The following is a 22,884-nucleotide window of genomic DNA, read 5'->3' on the forward strand; positions in this document are numbered from 1 at the left end:
ACTTTTAATTATTCATGCAATTTTTAATCAGGAGCTGATATTCTTAGCAAGCCATGAGACTCCAGGAGCAGGCTCACACTGTGGCACTGGTGCTGCTGCTCCCTCCCTGTGTGCAGGCAGCACAAGCAATGTCCTGCCTCCTCTCTGCTTTTACCTCAACAGAGGCCTTTGATGGCCACGATGCAAATTCATTTCCATATGAATTTAATGCAATGTAATGCCAGAAATGTGTACAGCTGTGTTGTGCCCAGGATTGGGTCACCCCTGTGGGGTGATGCTCCTTGTGTTGCCCAGCATTTACCTGTTTCCACACCCAGTGAGTGCCTCCTCAGTTGTGACAGTAATTGTTAATATATTGTCAGAAGTCACCACCAGGCAGTAATTATGTCATGTGGGTGTGCTGGCTAATTTAAACTCTAGAGCTTTTTGCCTGACCTTGCAATATTGCAGGGATGCAGTTGTCTGGGCTTTTTTTTTTCTGTTAATGTGCAGAATAGCTTGTTAGAATAGATTGTGATTTACAGTGAGTTGGGATAATGCCTGTCTTGAAAGACTCTTGCACCCCTTTTGTGCTGGAGAGTAACTACAGCTTTTAGTCGTTGTTTCAAAGATGTTGCAAGTATTTTCCGTAGCTTTCCTCTGACTAAAAAATAACACTAACAATTAATCTCCTCAGGGCTTCTTCACATCCTAATTACAACCAAACCTCTCATTAGTCCCACAGGGAGAGGGAATCAAACGCCATATGGTATTTTACACTTGGGATGCTGTGCGTACCAATAGCTGCAAAGAGACAGGAAAAGGGGGAGTTAACAATTCATAACCATTTATGGAGCAGGCACAGCCCTCCTTGGAGCCAGTTCAGCAGAGCCTGAGTGCCTCGGATCAGGAACTTTATCTGGCTGGGAATTGCAGCGGCGTGCTGGGCTCTGGTGCCAGAATCCCTGTGCCAGAATCCCTGTGCTGGCACCCGCACTCGGGATGAATTAAATGCACACACGCCTCCCAGGAAGCGCCATGGCTGGGTTCTACGGCTGCCTGAAAAGCAAAAAGTAAGTGCCATGCTGAGCCCTCCCCTCCACCTTTCCAAAGTAGTGGATGCTTGGAAATTCTGTCTTTGTTGTATTGCAGCCTTGGGTGTGAAGTACCAGCCTGAGCACAAAAGTGCAATAAATAAGTCCTGGCTAAAATATTATTCTAGTGAAAATTGGTCATGGTCTTTTTTTTTTTTCCTCCTTTGGAGGTATAAATGTGAAATATTGAAAAAGGAATTAAGAAGCTTTTCCTTTTTAATTATAATAAGAGGAAAAATGCCCTCTTCCCTAGTGATTAGCTATGTTGTTTATATATTAACACATAAAAAGGGAGAAATACAGAAATTCACGTTTAAAAAATGTTCACCTAGAAGTCTGGCAGTAAATGCTCTTTAAGAACTTGGTGAGCTCAGTTTTTCTATAAGCAATCTGAGGTTTGTTTCTGTAATTGCTCCCTCTTGAGAGATTTGGTTGTATTTAAAAGAATTATTTTTTTATTGCTTCTCTGGCATGTTCTGTTGGAGTAGGCTATCGAGGGAAAAGAGAATGAGAGAATGCATGTTGGTATTTGTGCTTTAAAGCACCATGAAGATGCATTGTGTTTTTCCTTTGACATTCTCCCGGCTCAGGAATGGAACAAAATTTCCTGCTGCCAAACCTGAGGAGTTGTTTGATCATGTTTTGCACCAGCAGACTGCAGAGGGCTCTATTCTTGCACTGGGTGAGGGATTAGACAGGGAACATGCACAGTAGAAGACAAGTGAAACTGTCTTGAGGCTTAAGATGTGAATACTGATAGCTAAATGTGTGGGTAAGTCCTGGATAGCAGAGGGAGGAAAATAGTTCAGAAGTTGAGCTGGAATTGACTCTTTTTCCTTCTCCCAAAGGTTGTATCCCTCACACCAACAGTTTCCCTCACATTACTCTGGTGGAAATGTGCATTTTCAAAGGTGCACAACTCCTACTGGATTTCTGTTAGCATTTCCATCCCATATTGACTCCTTTCCTCCTCTGAAACTTGTTACAGGGAATTAATATTTGGCAGAGAAGTTTGCTTTAGGTGAAGGGAGAGTCTGCCATCAGAACTAGCAAAAGGGCTGTGAGTGAGTCCTGATGAAGGTAGGTGGATTGGCACGTGGATTGACAAAAAATAGTAAATTTACATTGCTTGATTTCCTCCCCCCCCAAATACTTCAGCATCTAATGCACATAAAACAAATTTGAAATTCAGCGAGAGGCTATAAAGGCTGGACAGATTAATTTTATATGCTGTTTTGGCTGTGGTTATTGGCAGTTAAAATAAGTTCAAGACATCAGTTGCAGTAATAGTGATGTTTTTAGCCTGAGATTAATTTTCAGTGGAATTTGTTTGGAGTTTAACATGAAGTATTTCTCTTTCTTGACAAACGTGTCATTGGAACAACTTCCCCAAATTCTCACGTGGTCATTTGACCTGCAGGAGTTAGTTTGTTTTCTGAATGACAGTTCTTTTGGAATGAAATTGCTTTTATGCTTTAAGCAATTGGCTTGGGTACCAGTAGAAATTTTGCCAAAGTGACTTAGAGCTCAGTACCTGCCAGGAAACCTGCCATGTACTTTGGGGAAGGGTTCCCTCCAGGGCTTGGAGCTGCTGAGTCCAGCTAAAGCACCTGAAGTGTTTTAAAAGCTGCTTTAGGAAGTGCTCTCCTGTGCTTCTGTCACATTTATCCCATTCCCCCACCTTTTACAAGAGGAGGAAAAGGCTCTGCCTTGGTACACTGCAATAATGTGTGGCTGAATCTGATCTTTGTACACATAGTCTTGTCCCTGTGCTTGGTTAATGTCCTCTTATGAAATGAAAAAAAAAAGGACCCAAAGCCTAATCCAGGTAATTCTTAATCACAGTCCAAATCTTGCCTGCTATTTCACTGAAATAAAACTTTCATATTTCTCTAACCAGCACATGGAACCTGAGTAATCTTGAATTGTTCTGCTTAGTTTACAGCTCATCACCCTTGTTGCAGAGCTCTGTTTTTTCTTGCTCCAAGCATGGTGCCAGGAAAAAAAAAATTATACCTGAATAGATATGATAAAGTTTCTTAAAGCCTGTGGAGGAATCTTTTCATATGCTCCTCAGTTTTTGGGACTAGCCAAGTATGTTGTTATGAGCTGAAAATGTGGTTGCTTGAATAGTAAGGTTCACTGATGGTCAATGCAAACTGCCAATTTCCAAAGACAAATATAGTGTGTTAGAAGCTATATAAAATATTTGACTGAAGGCTTTATGTGCCAGCTCAGACTGGTTTCTATAGCAGACTATAAGAAAATGTATTTAACTACTATATGATGTGGTCACTCAGGATTTCATGGTGCCTTTCACAAACAATCCCAGAATTATGGAAATTTCAGCTTCAATGTCTTCTGCTTTGCTAAGCTTTGCACTTCCAGTGGGGTATTGTGTTCTTTTCCTATATTCCATAATTATCAAAAAATGCTGATGTGCACTTTTATCCTGCAAAGCACTGAACTTCAAAGCAAGTTGATCAAGGAATGCATCAGTAGAATTTTAAATATATTTCTAGATTGTTTGAGATGAAAGCTATTGCCAATCTAAAATGATGTTACAACCATGAAATTGAGTAAAATGTTTTCTGGGTCAGGTGCTGTTGCTGTATTTTGTGTTGTTGCCTGTTCATATAAGTGTCAGGAAGTGATTGTGGTGATTGCTGGGTTTATTCCAAAGATGGGGCAGAGCTGTGCACCTGATGATAAGCTGTCTGTTCACTGCCCCTGCACCTTCACCCCAGCCTTCTTGTTGAAGAGGCTCATAGGGGACGGTGGAAATCCCAAAAATCCCTTTGTCCTTGAAGACAGTTACACTTTTTACAGCTTTTACATGCTTGTGTGGTCCTTTGAGCCTTTGGCTCCCCATCCACAGCAAGCAGCTGCTGTTTTAGCTTGGACAGTGACAAGTGGATTGGAAGTGGTTTAAAGCTGCACCAAGTGCTACTGGAGCAGCAGCTTGACACATGGGGGCTGGGGCAGTGTGAGCTGCTGGCTCCTCTCTGTCAGCAGCTCATTCTCCTCCCGTGGCCTCTCTCCCTTTCTTGCACAGGGGCTGAGGAGCTGCATTGCTGACTGCAGGAATGGTGCTTTGCTCCTTGGCACGGCTTTGGACATGAAACATCTCTCCAAAACTCCAGGGTGTTTAAAGCAAAACACTGAGTTCCCTGGCCATCCCTGCCTGTGGCATTCCCCAGCATCATCTCAGCTCAGCTGTGGTCCATGGGCTCAGCTGGCAGCTGTGCAGGATCAGTGCAGGATCAGTGCAGGATGAGTGCAGGCTTCCTGGGAGCTGGGGCAGAGTCACTGCCCCTGAGGTGATCTGTCTGTGTGGCTGATGAATTCAGGAGAGGTGAAATGCTTCCCATAAACTCTTTGGTATTCTGAAATATGTTTGTTTACATGTCTTTTTATTGTACATCACTTTAGCATATTATTTCACAAGAGCAAGAATCAGTCATTAACAGCTTTTCAGTGTTGGGGGATTTTGAGGTGAAAATATCTGAGTATGACAGGTGGTTTCTGCCCAGCAAAATGGGTTCACCTGTGTGGAGACAATCCTATGATGAGTTTCAAGAAACAGCTTTCATGGAAAGTGGAGAGCTCTCCCCACTAAGGCCAAACCAGAGAGTGTGAGCTGAGGTGTTGTGAGTATCTTGGAGGAATCTTTCAGTACACAGCCTATGGGCATGTTCCTCTATTTGGCAATTAGAGAGTGTTTGGACAATGTGAGCATTTTGTCTGCAGCCCACAGGAGTCATTCAGTGCTCTGCCCAGTATTAAATGTATAGAGGCTTAAGTCCTGCTTTCTTTTTCAAAAACAGCAGAGAGGGTGAACAAAAGCAGTTAGGAGGTGCCAGAGCCATGGCACTGCAGGCACTTGGGCACTGTTAGTACAATGGTGCTATATTACTAACAAAAAAATCAACTATTACTCTTTGTGTTTCATTCTGTGTTACTCATCTTTGTGCAAGAAGTTCAGTTCTGGCTTAATACACCAGTGAGTCACTCCCATCTCCTCATTCTGTTCATGCTTCTCTCTGGATGGTGTTTGTTTTAGCAGCCACAGTGGTACAGTGTGTTTGCTGGCTGTAGGCAGAGGAATTCCAAGCAGGCCTGTTTATTTGGTTTCAGCAGAACAGCCCTTTTGCTATCACCAAGGTTCTGAGTATTTGGCAGATATGCTGTCAAATTGACCTCTAATGCTGCCTGTCCTACATCACTTGCAGAGGGCAGAAGCTTGGGCTGGGACAATCTGCTGAATGTGATTCTCACTCTTCTGCATCATTCGACCATCAGATTTTTTGTCTACATAATTTTGCCAGACTGAGCCATGAAAACATCTTGTCATAATTTTCCCTTGTGTTCTCTTCTTAGGCAGAAACTTCTGCTGCAACAAGTGTCTATTTTTTTACCCCTAGAGCCAGCTGAAGAGATTTATTTGTCATTTCCTCCTTGTGCAGAGGTCTACAAAGTTTTAGGCTTTCACATCTGCTGTGATGTGAAGGCCTAGAATTGGATGTAGAAGCTGAAATCTGATTATATATGGGACAAAAATGCAGTGAGCTCAAGTTGTACTTCCAGTAGGTAACCTACCTGAGCTAGTGTAGGGCAAGTAGAGCTGATTATCAGCCAGATTTGAGAAAACCTGAGATAAGTCTGTCCAAGGGGAAACAGGAAAAAATCCCAAGGTAATTGCAAGGTTGATTCCCTTCCACCCCCCAGATTTCTCCTGCTGTAGGAAAGCAGCTGAGCACAAAGTGTTCTACACTAACGTGATTCAAGTTGATAGTTCTGCATTTCATCTGTTATTGTCTCAAGGTTGGTAAAACTATTATGGATTAAGTAGTTTTAAATATTATTTGGAATACAGCAAGTACTAATTGCAAACTCTCTTATTTTATTTTGTTTATCTTGTTATTTTATTCATTTTTTTTTTTAAGTTAGCAGGTGGCCTCTCATTCCATTGCAGGAGTCGCTGTGTAAATAAAGAAAAAAAAAAACCTCAGTCAGTTGATATCCTGTCTAATTTTGCTTGCACATGCTGAGCTGTCACTGCTCATCACTGTGCCAATAGTCAAGGTTGTGCCAGCAGCCCAAGGTTTCCAACACAATGTGTGAAAAAGGCGTGACCTGGGCTGCAGACATTATTTTTCATTTCTGTAACTGTATTCTTATACCTGTGTGTGCTGCTGCATTTGGGAAAGTCTACAGGTTCCAAGACATTCTCTGTTGTATCCTATCTCCATGCTATAGCATGTTGGTATCTTTGTGACTTTGTGCTTTAACCCCAGCAGTTAAGTCCTACAACAATCAGTCAGTCAGTCAGTCAGTCAGTCAGTCAGTCAGTCAGTCAGTCAGTCAGTCACTCACTCACTCACTCACTCACTCACTCACTCACTCACTCACTCACTCACTCACTCACTCACTCTCCCCTGGTAGGATTGGAGAGAGAATCCCAGGATAAAGGTGAGAAAACTCGTGGGTTGAGATCAAGACAATTTAATAGGTAAAGCAAAGGTCATGCACACAAGCAAAGCAAAACAAGGAATTTATTCCCCACTTCCCCAGGGCAGGCAGGTGTTTGGCATCCCCAGAACAGGTTTCCATCACATGTAATGGTGACAGGAAGACAAACACCATCCCTCCAAATGTCCCCCCTTCCTCCTTCTCCCCCAGATACATGCTGAGCATGAGGCCATATGGTCTGGGATACTCTTTGGGTCACTTGGAGTCAGCTGTCCTGGCTGTGTCCCCTCCCAGCTCCCTGTGCACCCCCAGCCTCTCGCTGCTGGGTGGGGTGAGGAGCAGAGAAGGCTCTGGGTAAGAGCTGCTTAGTGATAAAGGAAGCATCTCTGAGTTATCAGCACTGTTTCAAGCACAAATCCAAATCACTGCTCCATAGCAGCTGCTGTGATGAAAATTAACTCTACCTCAGCCCTGACCAGGGTGCTCTTTGAGGGAATTGTAGCCCTCACAGTCAGAGCAGGGAAACTTAGCTGTGCAGACCAAGCTGCCTGATCTTGCTTTCTAACCATCCATTCAGAGCCAAGACGTCATTCCAGCTTCAAAATTTTGTGGTGGTTGTTCCATTTGGCCTCTGAGATTCAAGGGTCTGGTGTTAATCAGTGAACTAAATGTTTGACTTGTATTCCTGATGAATTCATTTATGCTTACACATTCTCAGAAATAGGTAACTGTGCACTTCTGCTGGGGCTTCCAGATATCACTCATCTAACAAGGTGCTTGTGATCCACACAGTAGTGCTGATGCAAATGAGATGTACTAGCTCAGAATTAGGATGCAGACATTGTGGTAACCATCAAACTATCTGTGTACATGGGAAAATACAGACCTGACAGAGGTGTGGAGGAATTGTTTGCTGATTCACTCTAGCAGTCAAACTGCTTTCCATAATTTCAGTTTAGTGAAAATAATGTTTTTCAAAAGCTTAAATAAAATAAAATACAAATTGTCTTATTGCTTCCTTTCTTGCAGCCTTGGCCTGTGCAGATCTTACAGAATGTCTGTCCCCATCTGATTCTCTTCCCCATGTGCCTGCTTGTCACTGCCCCAACTTGAAGTTCTTGTTGTTTTGGGTGTCACACTCCTGGGTTTTTCTGCTGTCATGTACCATCTCTGCTCCCTGATGCTAATGTACCACTGCCTTCAAATACAGTTGAATTCAGCTTGATACTCCATTGGTACAAAACAGCATTAGCTCAGATAATCTTATTTTAGATGATCCTGTTTTAGAGAGGTATTTGTGTCTGGAATCCCAGAGAAGTAGGATCCCTTTTTAGTAGTTGCTCATACCAGAGCAAAAGGTCAGTAGTTGCCCTTGGGACAGAAATGGCTCAGGAACTGCTTTGAGCACAGGGATGATCTCCCTTGGCTCCAACATTCTCCATGTGCTTCAAGAACAATTGTCCTTCAGGAGCTGCCTAGCTCCAGGCTCTAGAGAGAGCAGCTGGGAGAGCAGAGCTGGGACAGCACAAAGTTTTCTTTAAAGTAGAAGGCAGGGAAAACATCAAACTTCACACACAGCTGCAGGAGAGCCCGTGTGCTGCCTCTAGCATTCCTTGTTTGGGGTCAGAATGGGCTCTGAGCTGCAGAAATACCCATGGGCAGTGGGAACTTGGGATTAGCCAGCCGGACACAGAGTGTTTCAATATAGGAAGGAGCTAGCCTTGTTTTTATTTGTTGTGTGTACAGGCAGTGGATACTGGCAGATGGGTTTTGGGACTTCACATGAAGGGAGATTTCCTGAGCTTCCTGCCAAAGGCAGCTTCTGAGACCACAAAGCCTGTGTTTTATTTGCTTCTTTATAGCCAAAAGATGGGTGACTGGTTTTATGGCATTTTGATCTTCAGAGTGAAGATTTATAACAGTTTGTCCCAAAATTTTCTGTTTGCCTCCCCACCCCTCTGCCTTTTTTTTTTTTTTTTTTCAGTGCACTTTGAATTCTTGGCCATTAAATGCTTTTATTATCTCTTGTCCTGAGAAGTTTCATCTTATCTGAAGATTGGTTTTCCCCTCCCCCCATCTTTAAGCTGCTCTTTAACCAAAAATTGAGGGATAAGAGACTGTTTTGGTAAAACCTTAAAAAAAGAGAAAGCTTTGGATATATCCTGGAGTTCCATGTTTCAGTCCTGGTGTTCGGTTCTCTATTGTTTCAGCCTCATTTCTCCTGAAATAGTCAGACAGCTTGGTAAAAATCCCTCCAAACTCTTTTCTTTCAGGCCCTAGGTGTAAGGATTCTTCCCAGTTTCTAACAATAACATATTGGAAATCACTGTGACTCAAAGATGGGGGCATGGCCTATATGCAGATTACTCTTGTGAAATTTTATGGGGTTTTTTTGTTGTTTACCTTCTGTGTGTTTCTAGCATCTGTGTCAGTCCATACAGTTCCAGCATGCTGCTGCCCTGCAGCAGAGGTGATACTTAACTCTTCCACAGGGCTCATTAAGCTTTGCAGGAGTTCAGTGTGACCATTGTGACCACAGGTAAAGCTCATGGCTGAGTGATAAATAACTTGGTTCTTGTTAGAAATCCAGTAACTTGCCCTGCTATTCAATGACAGAGCCAGGAAAACCAGTGAATTTACCCAAGCCCAATAGACTCCATCTTCTAGAATACATTTAAAAGACAAGCTTTGTCTCATAGATTTTGCTGTCTAAACTAATATTTTTCACCTTCAGAGTTTGCAGATATTGACAATTTCCATGGAGCTTTTTCAGGCTCACGGTCTTCCAAGCCTCTGTAGAGCATGTTTAAGCCAGCTGATGGCAAACCTCTTTCCTTTCCCACCTTTTGCTGATCTCTGCAAAGCAGCCCATAGACTCCCCGGGCTCTGCACACCACAGGTCTGATCCCAGTCAGCTAACTTTATATTTGAAGGCTCCAGGTGAAACAAAATTAATTAGAGGTTTGGAGAGGGGGTAAAAAGCACATTAGAACACAGTGGCTAAATATGCCCACCACCAGATCTGGGATGGAAGATTACATTTGTTGAATTTGCCACTTGGAGAGACAGAGACAGTAAGCTTGACTTCTATTCCCATGCTTGACATCTCTGACATCTTGACTCTGCTGGCATGAGGCATGTCTGCTGTTCAGTGATAGTGGGTGACATTTCCTGTTGCTTTGCCTTGAATCCATTTCCAAAGGCAGAAATGCTGGGAGGAGCTCCCTAAGTGACAAAGGCAGCCTTTGGTTACATCCCTGTTGATTTTTAAATGCATGTTCCTCCTCCTCCACAACTACTTCAGATATATCCATGTCAAGTGCATCTGAGAGTGTCTCCTACTGCTGGTTCCTTTAGTGTCGTTGCTGGAAGACTTTGCTATTCTTTTCCTTTTTTTTAAGGAAGAATGTGAGAAGATCCTCATTCCAGCTGTTTCCTGAAATTTCCCCAGTGTGTTAGTGTAAAGAAAAAGAATTACCACATGGGGAAAGCTTGGTCCTATGCTAATGCCAAATGGTGGAATTTAACTGGGTCATTTAATATCCATTTCTTTAAAATTGAGACAGTCTGGGGCCAAAATCTTGCTGTGGCTTAGATCATGGCTATGTTAGATCCAGTCTTGATTTGGGAAAATTTCTGTCACATTTCACCTGTTTGGTACTGACCTGCAAATGCTCAGTATAATCTCTGTGATAAATCATTATTAGGGATGGGCTATCAAGAACCATTTTCCTTGGCTTTTGGCTAACCTGTAGATATTTGCTCTGTTGTCTGATATTTGCTCTTGCACAGACAGCAGCTACCCAAGATCGTGCTAATAAGCACAGCAGAGTAATTAGGTGATGAGGACAGCTGGAACCATTCCAAGTTAATCTGTCTGGCGTGGATGCCAAGTGCTGCAAAGCTCTGGTACCTGGGGTTCAGTTTGGCCTCCTGAGCTGAGTACAGACCAACAGCTGCCCTGCTCAGGTACCTGCCTCAGGTTTAAGGTACAGATCAGTGCTACAGACCAGTCCCCACATGCAGGACACAGTTCTCTAGTGCTGAATCAACAAAAGGCAGGGGTGCAGGGATGGAGGGAGGGCAGTCTGGGGAGATGGGGCAGCACTGCAGGGGACAGAGGCATGGACTCAGATTCTGGACTGGTAACACAGTGCTTATGAATTTTTCCCATTTACCCTTCCCCCTTCTTATCCTCTTGGCTTCTCAACAATTACAGAATGAGTCTGTGTGACTGTATGAAAGGCATTTCCTCCTCTTACTTTTTTTTTTTAAAGTCGGTTTCAGCCCACCAGCTGCTTTCCATTAGTGTTACACACACACTCACTAGGAGGGCAGGACATAATGCTTCAAGCACTGTTGAACAGCAGAAATCCTTCAGAACTGCTGTCAGGCAGAGGCTTCTCCAAGTAGGTTATAGCTAACAGGAGTTCAGCACGCTGGGACCTGTCTGCTGGGGAGTCTTCGCAGAGGAGCCGAGGTGTGGGGACAGAGGGGGACCAGGGGCTTGGTCTGAGAGCTGGGAACAGACCTCTCCATGTGCATGGGTGTTTGCTCTGGGTGTCTTGTCAAGGTTTATTGGTATTAAGTATTTTCTAGATGCTTATCCAGACTTCCTGGTGAGTACTACTGCTGTATTTATTATTTATGTATGTATTTATTATTTATTATTTATATTATCCTTGGAAAAGGACCTTAAACTTTCTTGGACTATCACTCCTTCAGTGAAAATTAGAAGATCAATATTCATTAACTTTATAAACTCTTCCCCTCACCATTACCAGTAGAGAAAGCAGCAAGGATCCTGGGGTAAACTGTTGTTTGTGCTATTCTTTTGTACCAACATAAAACAGTCATGGGAGGGACCACACAGGAGGGACCCCATGGGAGATACCAGCTAAGGGCTGGCAAAAAAACCTGGGAATTTCATCCTAGAAACACTGCATTGTAGAGGGGCACAATGGGATGAGCTGTACAAGGTCAGATTCTGGTTCCTCCTGTCATGTTGGACTGTGCTCTGTTTCAGCAAAGCTGTTTGTTGAATCCCACACTGTTCAGCATGTTCTGTGACCATAGGCTGTGAAGTGCAGGTCATTCACCTCATGGAGAGCAAGGGGGGCTTTGGTTGCTGAGTTTCTGATATGCTCAAGGGATGTGAAAATTGAATAGAAATCTTGCTGGCTTTGCTACTGCTGTATGATTGACTCTGAAATACTGTTCTGTGGAGTTGCAGAGGGTAAACTTTACTTCACTTAGCTGTCATTGGATTAATGAGTTCATTGATAGCTTGTTGGGTTCCCAGAGAGGAATACCATCAACCACATTTTGTCAGAGCAGAGTCCTGTAATGTGCTTTAATAACGGAGAAGAAAATTTAACCTCTCAGTCACCTTTTGCTACAGAAAGTCATCTGAATATTAAATCATCCTACATTCTGTGTTTTTTGAACCTTGATTTTCAGGAGAAATAGAGGGGCTTTCTCTGAGGTCCTGCAGTAGCTTGAAGTGTGTTCTGGTGGAGGCTGACTGCAGGGTGGTGACCTGGAGGACCAGATCAGGTCCACAGGACCCATTTTCCTGTGCTGATGCATCTTACTGTGAAAAGTGTGTGTCCTGAAATCTGGACCATAAGCTTGATTTCAAGTAATTTTTGTAGCATGGAGGAAATGGTGTTCAAAAGCTCCAGGCCAAAATTTCACCTCTTTCTCTTGGCTGCTTGCCACTGTCTGTCTTCTATAGGTTATGAAGATGCTAACTGAATGCAGTGCCTTGCGTTCTTGAGGCTTTATTTCCTCAAGCATTTATTTGATAAGAAAGAGGCTGTTCAGGGTTCAACATCTCCTTTGATCTCTCTGTCATAGGCCTTCTGGAATGCTTATGCAGAGCCATGGGACTGAAGCTGAGGAAACACTGAAGGTGGGGTAGGAGCTTGCCTGCTGTGCAGTTCCCAAGTCTTCTGCTCCACTGGAGGGACAGCAAAGTGTCCCTTTTCTGAGGCTGCGCAGAAAGTGTTTGTCTTGGACCTTTGTTAAATGTAAGAAACTTGAGTCCTGTACAATGCTAACTTCCCAGGAGTCCTTAAATACACAAACCAAGCAGTGAAAGGGAATTGTCTTCTTTTTCATTTAGCATTCTCCCACCCCTCTACCCTCCATGTACATGTTAAGTCGTGTGTTCAGCTCAGCAAAGCAAATGGTCAGAACACAATCCTGGAACTTTATTTATTTTGCCCTATCACTGCCCTCCTATAGAGTACTCCAAATATTTGTCCAGTTGGTTCAGTTTGTAAAGGGGAGACAAGGACATTTCTTCTGTTCCTGGAGATTTTTTTTTTCACTTTTCAGACTCATTAGTTCCAGGAAAGAGTTGAAGAGCTCCAAGTGAATGCAGCACAGTAGGGTTATCAATGGAATTTTGTATGGGGTAGCAGAGAGCCTAGATCTAATGCACCAAACCAAGTGAGGGTAGGGGTGACCACTAAGTTCCATTGTTGGTTTTGAAGATAAAGCAAATTCTGCAACTTTGTAGGAGTTTAATTGCTTTAAAGCACACCCTAGCAATGCAAATAGGGTCTAATAGTGTCAGTACTGTTTTTGTGATTCCATCTGTATAAGAAGTCACTCTTTGTAAGTAATTAATTAAATTGTGGTAATCCAGCTTTGTGCAGGGAGAGGCAAGCACTGCTTTTGGTAAACTCTCAGTCTTTTCCATGGCCCTGCATAGGAATTGATGCAGTGGACTTACTGGCCATGGCTGAGCCTGGATTTTGAAGGGTGCAGCAGAGATTGAACATCTTGTGTGCCCTGTACCTCTGCAGCAGAGGTCTGGGCATATGCAGGAATTACAAATACTGTTTTAGAGATGATTTAGAACATATTAGAAAGCTGTAGACTGGGAAATGCACCCACTGTTCCACTTGTAGTGAGAAGCAAACAGGAGCTGTGACTTGCCAGCTCTCCTGTCTCTGCTGGCCATGTCTGTCCCTGATCCCACCCTGAGAGGTCTCCTGCATCCCTCTGTGAGCACCTTCTCCCAGCTCTCCTGTAGCATCTCAAGAGTATCAGAAATACTGCTCTAAAAGGCCATTTATTTAAACAGATATTTTTATCACTGAAAATCAATACACAGACAGTATTTGTTTAAAACTTTGTCTCTAATGGTGTAATGCTCTGGGAGAGCTCACAGGGTGTTAGTACAGCTGATTGAACTGGATGTCCATGGTATTGATACATCCTGACACTGTGTCTGTCTGCTGGTATTAAGGCTGGAAGTGGTGAATGTCTGGAGGTTCGATTGGTTAATGCCTGTGCACTCACATGTATTTGTATTGAAGGGGTTTTGTCCTCTTTTTCTCCATTACACTGACCTCCAGGCTAGGGTTTGTTGCTCAGAACATTTGCTAACTGTTCTCTGTAACTCACTGCTGCCAGAATTTGAAGTTTAAATGCCATCTAATTGCTAACTTTCCTCCAGGTATGTAATCAGGTTTTTAATAATGGGACCTCCACTTTGCTGGTGGAATAAATACATCATATATTATATGGTGTTTTTTTCCCTGTAATTCAGCTACTTCAACTCAAAGCTTGAGAAAATCTGTGATGTTCAGTTCACTGGGAAAAGATGATGAGGTATACAAAGGCACCAAACCATCAGGTCCTAAATGGGGCACCCTTGTAAGTGACACTCGAGCTCCCTGTGCCCCAGAGAACTTGGCTATAAAATTGTGTTAATACTGGGGCTGATTTGACTGTGAAGAAACTGCCTCAGAGCTGAACTGCTTTGCAGTTGTAGTTCTACTTCTATAAAAGATATACCAATTGGAAATATATGGTTGCAGTTATAATAAACACTGCAGTCAGAACATTTTCAGAGGCTGGAAGGATTCTGAGCGAGTAGCTGAAATGATTGAGTGAGTTAAATAAATGTTGAACTGATGCAAACAAAGCTGAATCTGAAAGCATCAATTTTCTCTTGCTTTGGTTTAATTGAAGGTAGGTAAAGCAGAAATTAGAGGTCTAGATGAGCCAAATGCCAGGTCCACTCACACTGTGTGAAAATAAACTCAAGTCTGGAGACTTGTCAGTTTGTCCTTGTAAATTTGTTGAATGCTTTCTGGATATTTTATTTCAAATGCATTTCCCTTCCCAAATCCTCAGAAAAATCTAACACAGTATGCATGATGTATAAAGTTGAGAGGGAAAATTGCAATCAAATTTCTTTTTAATATAAAGAAAGAATCTATAAGAAAGTCTACTGATGACTGCTTTAAGGAAAGTATGCAGGAAATGCAAACATTTTCATAAATAATTGATGAGTCAAGGGGAAAAAAGGATAAAAGTTGAATGGTTGTGATCATCCAGAAGGAAACCTAGAAAACTTCTTTTTTATTGCTTGTCAACATTGTCTGACAATTGTCTCAAGAACAACCGCAGTGCATCTCAGTTAGGAAAGGTGTAATTATTCCTCGTTGTTGCAATGACTTTTTCACTGGTTTTTAACAAGTTGAAGTGAGATTATTTGGAGCTACATTGTCTTAATGCTCCCTTGTGCCAGTGCTCACAGGGGACCTGTTTGACTGCACTTTGCTTCTCTTTTATTCCTCCCTGATTCCTCCCCACAGTTTGTGTGTGTGGCCAGTGCAGGGAACGTTTAATTCCATGGGCTCTTTTTTCACAGGATCTCTGCCTGTTTTACCTCCATGAGCTGCTCCTTTCCTTTCTCTGACAGACACCTCTGCCTCTGAGTTTGTACTTATCTTTTAAGGCTGTCTGAGGATGTGGGTTCATAGAAAGGTTCCAGTACTTTTGGGCTTGACAGATTTTAGGGTATGTGAGTGATACAGAAGAAATAGAAGAGTTTAATGATTGGCCAAATTAGTTTAGAATCAGTCTTGTTTGCTGTTGAGATACTTGACTTGGCTGTATTGTTACACCACTTAAATGTGGAAAATTGTTTGATGTGATCTATGCAGAAAAGAGAGCAGGATTTGGTTGTAAAGATTCTTACTCTTCGAGTCCTGACAGCATCTGGGAATCTCTAATTATATGAAAGTATCACTGAGCTATCTTCCATAACAAAGGACAGTATTTATGAGCTGCCCTGCTAAACTGTCACATTTCCATTGTTGCTTGACATTTGTACTGTAACTCTTGTGGTCTGCTGCTTCGTTCCTTTGTCTGTGACAGACACCCATTTGGAAAATACAAAGTGCAGCCAGTTAACACTGAATGATCTTAAATCTAGGCTGAACTTCTGTTTTCATCAGGGAGGAAGATGATGCCATCAGCTAATTTGGTTGATCAATAGCCCTGCTGGCGATAAGGTTTCAGAGCTTGTGGTTAAAAGCTGATTGCACTGGATCCAAAATTAATTTGATCTATTGGTGTCCACAAATGTAGCATAGCCTGGAATGATGTTTCAGTGCTGATGCTTAACTGGTTTTAATAATGATGACAGACTAGACTGGTGCCTGCTGTGAGGACTCTAATGCATGCACCCTGTGCAGCTGAGCACTCGCTTATGTTTTTACAGCAGTGTGGAGCTGTCACTGTCTGGCAAAGTTTCATTATTCTAAGACTGGGAAGCATGACAGTGTTTGCTGAGCAAATGTAATGACATCTTTCCTGAAAGCAAGGTTTGATTCTGGTCTCCTAACATGAGAGAGGTGCTGGCGATGATTAGACTTGTTAGGATTGTTAGTTGTGGCTGGAGAAATAAGTGTCACTGAAAAACGAAAAGTTCCATAGCCAAAGTGCAAAAAAGTGTGCAAGGCATATATGTGATAACCATTTGGGCATGTAGCTTCAGAAAGGATTCAGCTGTGCTCTTTCTTCCTGCTGGATGAGGCCATATTCTGCTGGGCTAAAATTTAAGTGATGCTTTCATCTCTGTTTCAGTGACTATATAATGGCCACGAGACCCACAGAGGTCACACCGTCACCTGAAACTGGAGACACGCTTGAAGTGTGCACAGGTAAGCACTTGTTCTCTGAATGTATAGCTGATTTGGAAGGTTTATTTTCTTCAATTAGTCAGGTCTGTAGTGACCTGATTTGCAGTGTTGTTTTTTTGGGGCTTCTTTTGTAGTGTAAAGAAAATTCTGTGTCTTTATCAGCTGTCAGTATTATGGAAAAGATGTTTTAATGTGCAATACTGGAGCAACGTAACCTGTTGGAGGATATTCCTTTTGATTCTGACTTGGATTAAAAAAGCATCAGTCAGCTTGAAGAGCTGATTGTTGTGCCTGTGTTGATAGATCCTGCAGAGGTGGGAGCTGAGCCTGTCAGCGAGCTCTGTCTGTGGGAGCTCTACCAGCCCCCCCAGCTGCCTCTTCCTTTCTCTGCTTCTGGCCACACTCAGCCATTTGTTTCTTATTCTTTAATCTGGTGGCATGGTCTGATGTAAAGAGTGTGGGGGGATGGAACAATAAAGAAAAACACCTTACTTGTGCTAGAGACTTGTTTACTTTAAAGGTTTGAATATGAGGAATAGCATCATGTCTGAAGCATTGCTGGAGAAGTGGCTGTCACACCATTTTATTTTTCTCTCTTTTCTTTGGCTAATGTTTTACAATCATCTTAAATGTTTATGTTTCAAAGGTCATCTTGCTTTATCCTTTAGAAATATATTTGCCACTATCAAAATATTGTTGGAAGAGATAAGCAAATTGCAAAGAGACTGTTAGTTGAACTCTGCCTGGCAGATGGATAGAGGTGAAGAAAGTGTAATGATAGATGCTCAGCACTCTCTGGTTTCTGAGATTTAGAAGCTAGTTTGTCACACAGTCTAGTGCTATCCCAGCAAACTGGTAAGCTTCTGTAAAGCCCATGCATGAAAATTTTGTACTCAGGTTCACCAGAGGATTCAGAAAAGAGATCAAATTCTGACCCCAGTGATAGGAAAAGCAGGAGATTGCTCATGATCTGAAGTGTTGGCTCTAAGTCCACCAGGAATATTTCTGACCCTAAATGAACAAAATTTTAAATAGTTAAAGGTTGCTGTGCTGTTGCCAAGGAGTTCAGGAGACTCTTGGCTGGACCTGGATAAAACCATTTTAGAATCTTCTGTTTACTTCCAGTGTAGTGGAGGATTGCCTCACCTCTCCCTCTTTATAATTAGCTCATGATATAAAGGCTCTAGGGGGATGGAACCCCCACCCTTCACACTCCAGTCATTTAGACTGATTTATTGAGCTTTGCCTTCTGTCTGTAGCACAAGGCTTCCAGTGCCTGCTGCTCCTCCTTTGTGGCAGGAACCAGGTTGCTGTCCAAAAACTGTCAGCACCCAATCTTAGTGCTACTGAATTCCATTATTTATTATTTTATTTTATTTTATTGCCTGTCTGCCAATATTTGATATTTTTTATGAAGCTAGAATCTTGTCTATGGGTTGGAATTTTTTTTTTCTGGTGTTTTTAATGTTGAAACTCTCTAGTCCTTGGATTTGAGGGTAAAAAAAGATAGAAAATATGTCCTGACTGTACCCTAGGAAGTCAGAGACCATAGAAGATCCCCAAATGAATGGTTAATTTAAATATGATTATTGACCTCCCAAATCAGATGTTCCCTGTGCTTTTTGCAGTTTCAATTTTTGCACTGGAAGAAGCATCCTTTTCTTTTCTGTCTTGTAGGAAGAACTGTTCAAGGAGCAGGAAGTCCTGAGTTAATTCTCTCTGTGCACAGCAGACAATGAAATAGGCAGTACATGTGCAGAAAAATTACAGAGTACACAAACTTTATAAAGAATGTAAAATTCTTATTCCTGCTTCTTTTCTATTAGACTTGGTTAAAACATAGCATAAGCAACTAATTTTTGGGAAGACTTTCCCTTTTTAGGGCAGAGATTGAGTATTTTATTTTTATTTTTAATGCCATAAAACTGAAGATAGGCAACCATAAGATTTCAAAAATCCCCAATGGATGAAGGGGAAATAGTCGTAGTTGTTTGAGCTGTGTGGTTTTGGGTTTGTTTGCTTTTATTTAACACTCTCCTGGTTCTCTGGAAATACCAGCATCTAATTGAGCTCGTCAATAATGCCTGCACTAGAATCCAGCTTGCTTTCTGTCTGTGCAAGTGGCAGTTCACCAGTGTACCTGACCAATGTGCAAGTCCTTGTTTCTCATTTAGATAGCTTTTGAGTTGCAGAGCTCTTTGCCCGTCTCAAAGTTTGCCATTTTGTTATTTAAGTAATTGGCTGTGTTAGAAGGCATTGCAGAATTGATGATTTTGGGGAACTGCTTTCATTAAACTTGTTAAACTTTTGTTTTGCCTATCTAAGATAGGCCAGACCAGCTTTGACAAGTTTCCTGGAAGAATACCATACACATTGTCTAGTTGGTGATATGAAAGACAGGAATGGTCAGGATGTGTTTCTAAAGACTCTGAAGCACTCATCATGCTTGTGTGATTTGAGAAGCTCTGTGTGCTTGCTGTGTGACCTGACTTCTCTTGCCAGTTCTTGCTGTGGCTGCAGCAGGAAACTCATTGAGCCCTGTGGGAATCTTAACAAGCCCCAAACCCTTGGGATTAGCTCTGTTGTCTGGGTCACAGCAATACAACCTGTATGTTTGCTGTGGCTGTCTCATTCATTTATTGCCTGATAAGCAGCAGTGGAAGATAAAAAGGCCTTCCACTGATAAACCCTCCCTAAGGGCAGCCACATCCCTTTGAGATGAGTGGGACTCCAGTGAGTGCTCACTTCAGATGGTTTGAAAGATGCTTTGGTCTCAGAAAGAGCCCAGGTCCCTTGGAGAGCAGTGTGCAGGCCTTTGGTGGCTCTGCACAGGGGTAGCCGTGTCACCAGGCTGTGCTGGACGCTGTGGCAGCATCCTCGTGTGTCCTGACACGTGGTGCTGGCACTGGGCTGGGGAGCAGGGAGGAGACAGGGGGAGCAGATCTCAGTGTCATTGTTCATTTCTCAAAGTGGCCACTGTCTGGTGCAGCTGTGTGGTGGCACAGTTTCAGCCCAGATAAGGCCCTTTGGCAGAGATCCCTACACGTACAGGGCACACGTTGAGACAGAGCATGGCCAACTAAATCATGGCTGGGAGAAGACAATAACTGTGTTGAAATAATGCCTTGCTTATGAAGGAATCCTCCAGCTGTGGGCATGCATTATGTCAATTGCTGTAAAGTATTAATTGAACAGTGAAGTTGGCTCAGATATGCAATGATGTTATTGCTCTGAGTATGTATTTAAGTCAATCACAGGGGTCTCAGTACAATGGTTTGGGCCAAACCACTCAAAGTGATCCCTCAGTGTAAGGGTCAGGGACAAAGTGCAGTACTTGAGTGCTGAAAGAAAATATACATAAGAATGTTGAAGTGTCTTACATCTTCTTAAAAATAAAAGATCAGTGATGTTTCATGGTGTGGTTTTTTGTTTTTCTTTTTGTATTTTCATTTCGACTATGGAAAATCTGAAACCAAATTAACAGTTTTCCAGTTGTGTTCTTAGGGCTGCTGTGTTTGGGGCTTTCGTGTCCTGCAAGACAATTAAATTAATACAAGTTTGCTTCTTTGTCCCTGAAGGAGTTGTTGCTTTTGTTTTGGGGCAGTTTTTTAATGTGGAAACAGATATTTAGGCTTTGGAGTTTATTAATTCTTTTTCCAGTTTCACTCTTTTTGTCCTCCTTAGAGCACTGAATAAAGAGTGAGAACTAAACCAAACCAAGTAAAGAACATTAATAGCTAAAGACATTAACAGCAATTTTTATTGAAAATACACCAAGTATGACCACAGTTCAGCTGTAGATAGATACATTCTCTATATAAAGTATTTTTTTGTGCAGACTAGAACCTAGGTAGGCACCACTATTGTCAGCCTAATGCCAGTGTTGCTTTATAGGAACCAAATGTAAGAATTGAAGCTTCACCTTTCACTGGACTCCAGCACTGAATTATTTAAAAAGGAGCTGACTGAAGCTGAATGGGCTGCTCTAGCTTTGAGGCTTCCTCCGGAATTTAAGAGATAACATTACCCAAGCTAAGCAATACCACCAACTTTCAAAAATTTTCTTTTTTTTTTTCATGTTGCAGGAAAGAAAAAATCCAAATTTCAGACTTTCAAGAACTTCTTTGCCAAGAAGAAAAGGAAAGAGCCTCCACCTCCCAGGGGAGAGAGTAATTTAAAACCCTGCCAGTCCAGCAGCGATGTCAGCATCGCTGTGCTCAACACTACTGCACTTCATTCACCGAGGGAGGCTGGGTAAGCTGGTGGGGAAGGAAAATAAATAAAAGTGGACCTCTCACAGCAGTAGGATGAATGCATGAGTTGGCCCCTTAGGAGCAACCCCAGTCCAAATTCGTGCAAAACAAGCCCTAATGCTGATGAAGGAATTCCAGGAATTTCCTCTTTCTTTGCTAGTGTTTGAAGAGTCAGCCTGGAAAGGAGGGGGAGGGCAGCTGGGGGCAGGGGTGATCCAACCTCTTAGTTTAAGACTGCAGATAGTCCAGATTGCTTTGATTGTTCTTAGTGTTTGAAATCTGTCTAGGAGGATCTGATCAGCAGCAATTTTACAAGAAGAGGATGATGACTGAGTGCTGCTAGTACAGAGAATGTGAAGCTGTGTGGTTATTTTTCAGCAGCAGTGATGGCCTCTGTCACGGCTGCAGTAAAGAGAAAAGTATTTCTGGGGTATTATCAGTGTGTGATCGCTTCTTTAACTTTCTTACCTAGCCCTTTAGGCACAGATAACAACTGAATGCCTCTGGTTTTGTGTCAGCCACCCCTGGAGGGCTGTACATGTAAGTGAGGTCTGCAAGTCCATAAGAGCATGTCTCAGCTCTCTGAATGGTGTTAGTCCAAAATTATGTCCTTTTCTCAGTCAGTGTAATACAAGCTGTCAGCTTGCCCTGCAAACACTGCTTCACTAATAATCTTTACACCATCAAACTACACAACACCTCTGTAGCAAATCTGTGACTGATTCTGGCCTGGAACAGCCCTCTGAGCATGGCCATGCCTCTCTGTAGGGCAGTTGTGGAATGCTATCAGGTAAGGTAACCTGTAATTTGGCTGTTCTCCAGCTCCCCACCCTCCTCATCCTCCCCTGTTAGCCAGGCCTCTCTCTGGATTGCTCTGGGCTTTGGTTGTGGGGCCAACACACACAAAGTGTGACAGAGCACTGGCTGTGTGCAGTGGTTTTGCTGGAGGAGACATTGGGTGGAGGTGACACCAGCAGAGGGCATGAGCAGGTGACTGGAGTGGCACATGCTGAAATCAACACTGCTGCCAGATGCTTTCTGTCGTCAAATGAGGCTTTTGGTGGAGCTGGACACTGCATTTCTTTGGTGGAAAACTTGTGGATCCTACTTTCCCATGAGTGCTGGTTTCTCCTTGCCCCACCTTTCTCCACTTACTCTGTGTGTTGTGGAAATGATTTGGGAATGAAACTACAATCTATTTATTTTGTTTGTTAGTGTAATAGCAACAGATTAAGTGACCACACAACCAGGCTCCTGAGGCAAGGCAAATTAAGAGTCAGCCCAGCCCAAAAAGCTTAGGAACTTCTGAGCTTGCCCCATCAGCCACAGGAGGGATCTGGCTAAAACTCAGCTCTCTGCTCCAGGAGTACTGTGGGTGAGAGTTCTTTCTCTTGCCTATAACCAAGTATTCAAGTCCAACTGCTGTTTATCTCAGTTCTATCTCCCAGTGATTACGAACTGTTTTGCAAGATCAGAGATCAGGAAGTGAGTAAAACCCTTCTTTTTTTTTTCCCCCTTAGAGATAGCATAAGGGGGACTATCCAAAAAGCTTAGGAACATGTTTGTGCTACTTGAAAACCCTGTAATATACAGACTCTCCATAAAAAAAAAACTTTGTAAGTACCTAAAGAGACTAAACTACATAATCCTTTATACAACCTGATCCTAAAAGCCACTGGAAACACAACTTTTCAGGGGTTTATAGCAGGATCCTGAGTTTTGCAATTTCTGGCATGCAGAATATAAAACCCAAAGCTAGAACAATGCTGCTGTTTGCTGTTCTTTAGGCAGAAGCACTGGTTTTCTTTTTTCTTCTTTTTTCCTTAAACCATGCATGGTGTGCTGACCCTGCTGGACACCAGGTGCCCACTAAAGCTCTGTACTCCTGTCCTCAGCTGGACATGGGAAAGAAAAGTTAATTAAAAGCTTTGTGGATCAAGATAAGGACAGGGAGAGATCACCAGTTACTGTCACTGTTTGTCCCCTTGCTTCGAACACTAATAGAGGGAATGGGGCTGCAGCAACAAGAAATGGAAGATGGAACAGGCCATGGTAGGTTTAGGAACCTTGTGGCTGCCTGTAGAGTCCCATCATTTCCTCCTGTTTGGTGGGAAGCTTGAATGTTGATATTATGGA

General features: G+C 42.7%; 1 protein-coding gene across 4 annotated transcripts in view; it reads left to right on the forward strand.

The window, feature by feature from the left end:
- The first annotated feature begins 870 nt into the window (after positions 1–870).
- The window catches only part of KIAA1210 (KIAA1210 ortholog), a 38,756-nt gene continuing 16,742 nt past the window's right edge, over positions 871–22,884 (forward strand). Inside the window, exons 1-3 of one of the 4 annotated variants that reach the window (XM_033072368.2) lie at positions 871–1,052; positions 16,440–16,516; positions 20,581–20,749. In XM_033072368.2, coding sequence (XP_032928259.1) covers positions 991–1,052; positions 16,440–16,516; positions 20,581–20,749 — 308 coding nt within the window. In that variant the 5' untranslated portion in view covers positions 871–990. Of the gene's footprint in view, positions 1,053–10,899; positions 10,955–16,106; positions 16,178–16,439; positions 16,517–20,580; positions 20,750–22,884 lie in introns of those variants that run through there. The other 3 variants (XM_033072371.2, XM_033072369.2, XM_033072367.2) reach the window with 3 other exon arrangements.

The sequence above is a fragment of the Catharus ustulatus genome, chromosome 14 (assembly GCF_009819885.2).
Source record: "Catharus ustulatus isolate bCatUst1 chromosome 14, bCatUst1.pri.v2, whole genome shotgun sequence".
Taxonomy (NCBI): domain Eukaryota; kingdom Metazoa; phylum Chordata; class Aves; order Passeriformes; family Turdidae; genus Catharus; species Catharus ustulatus.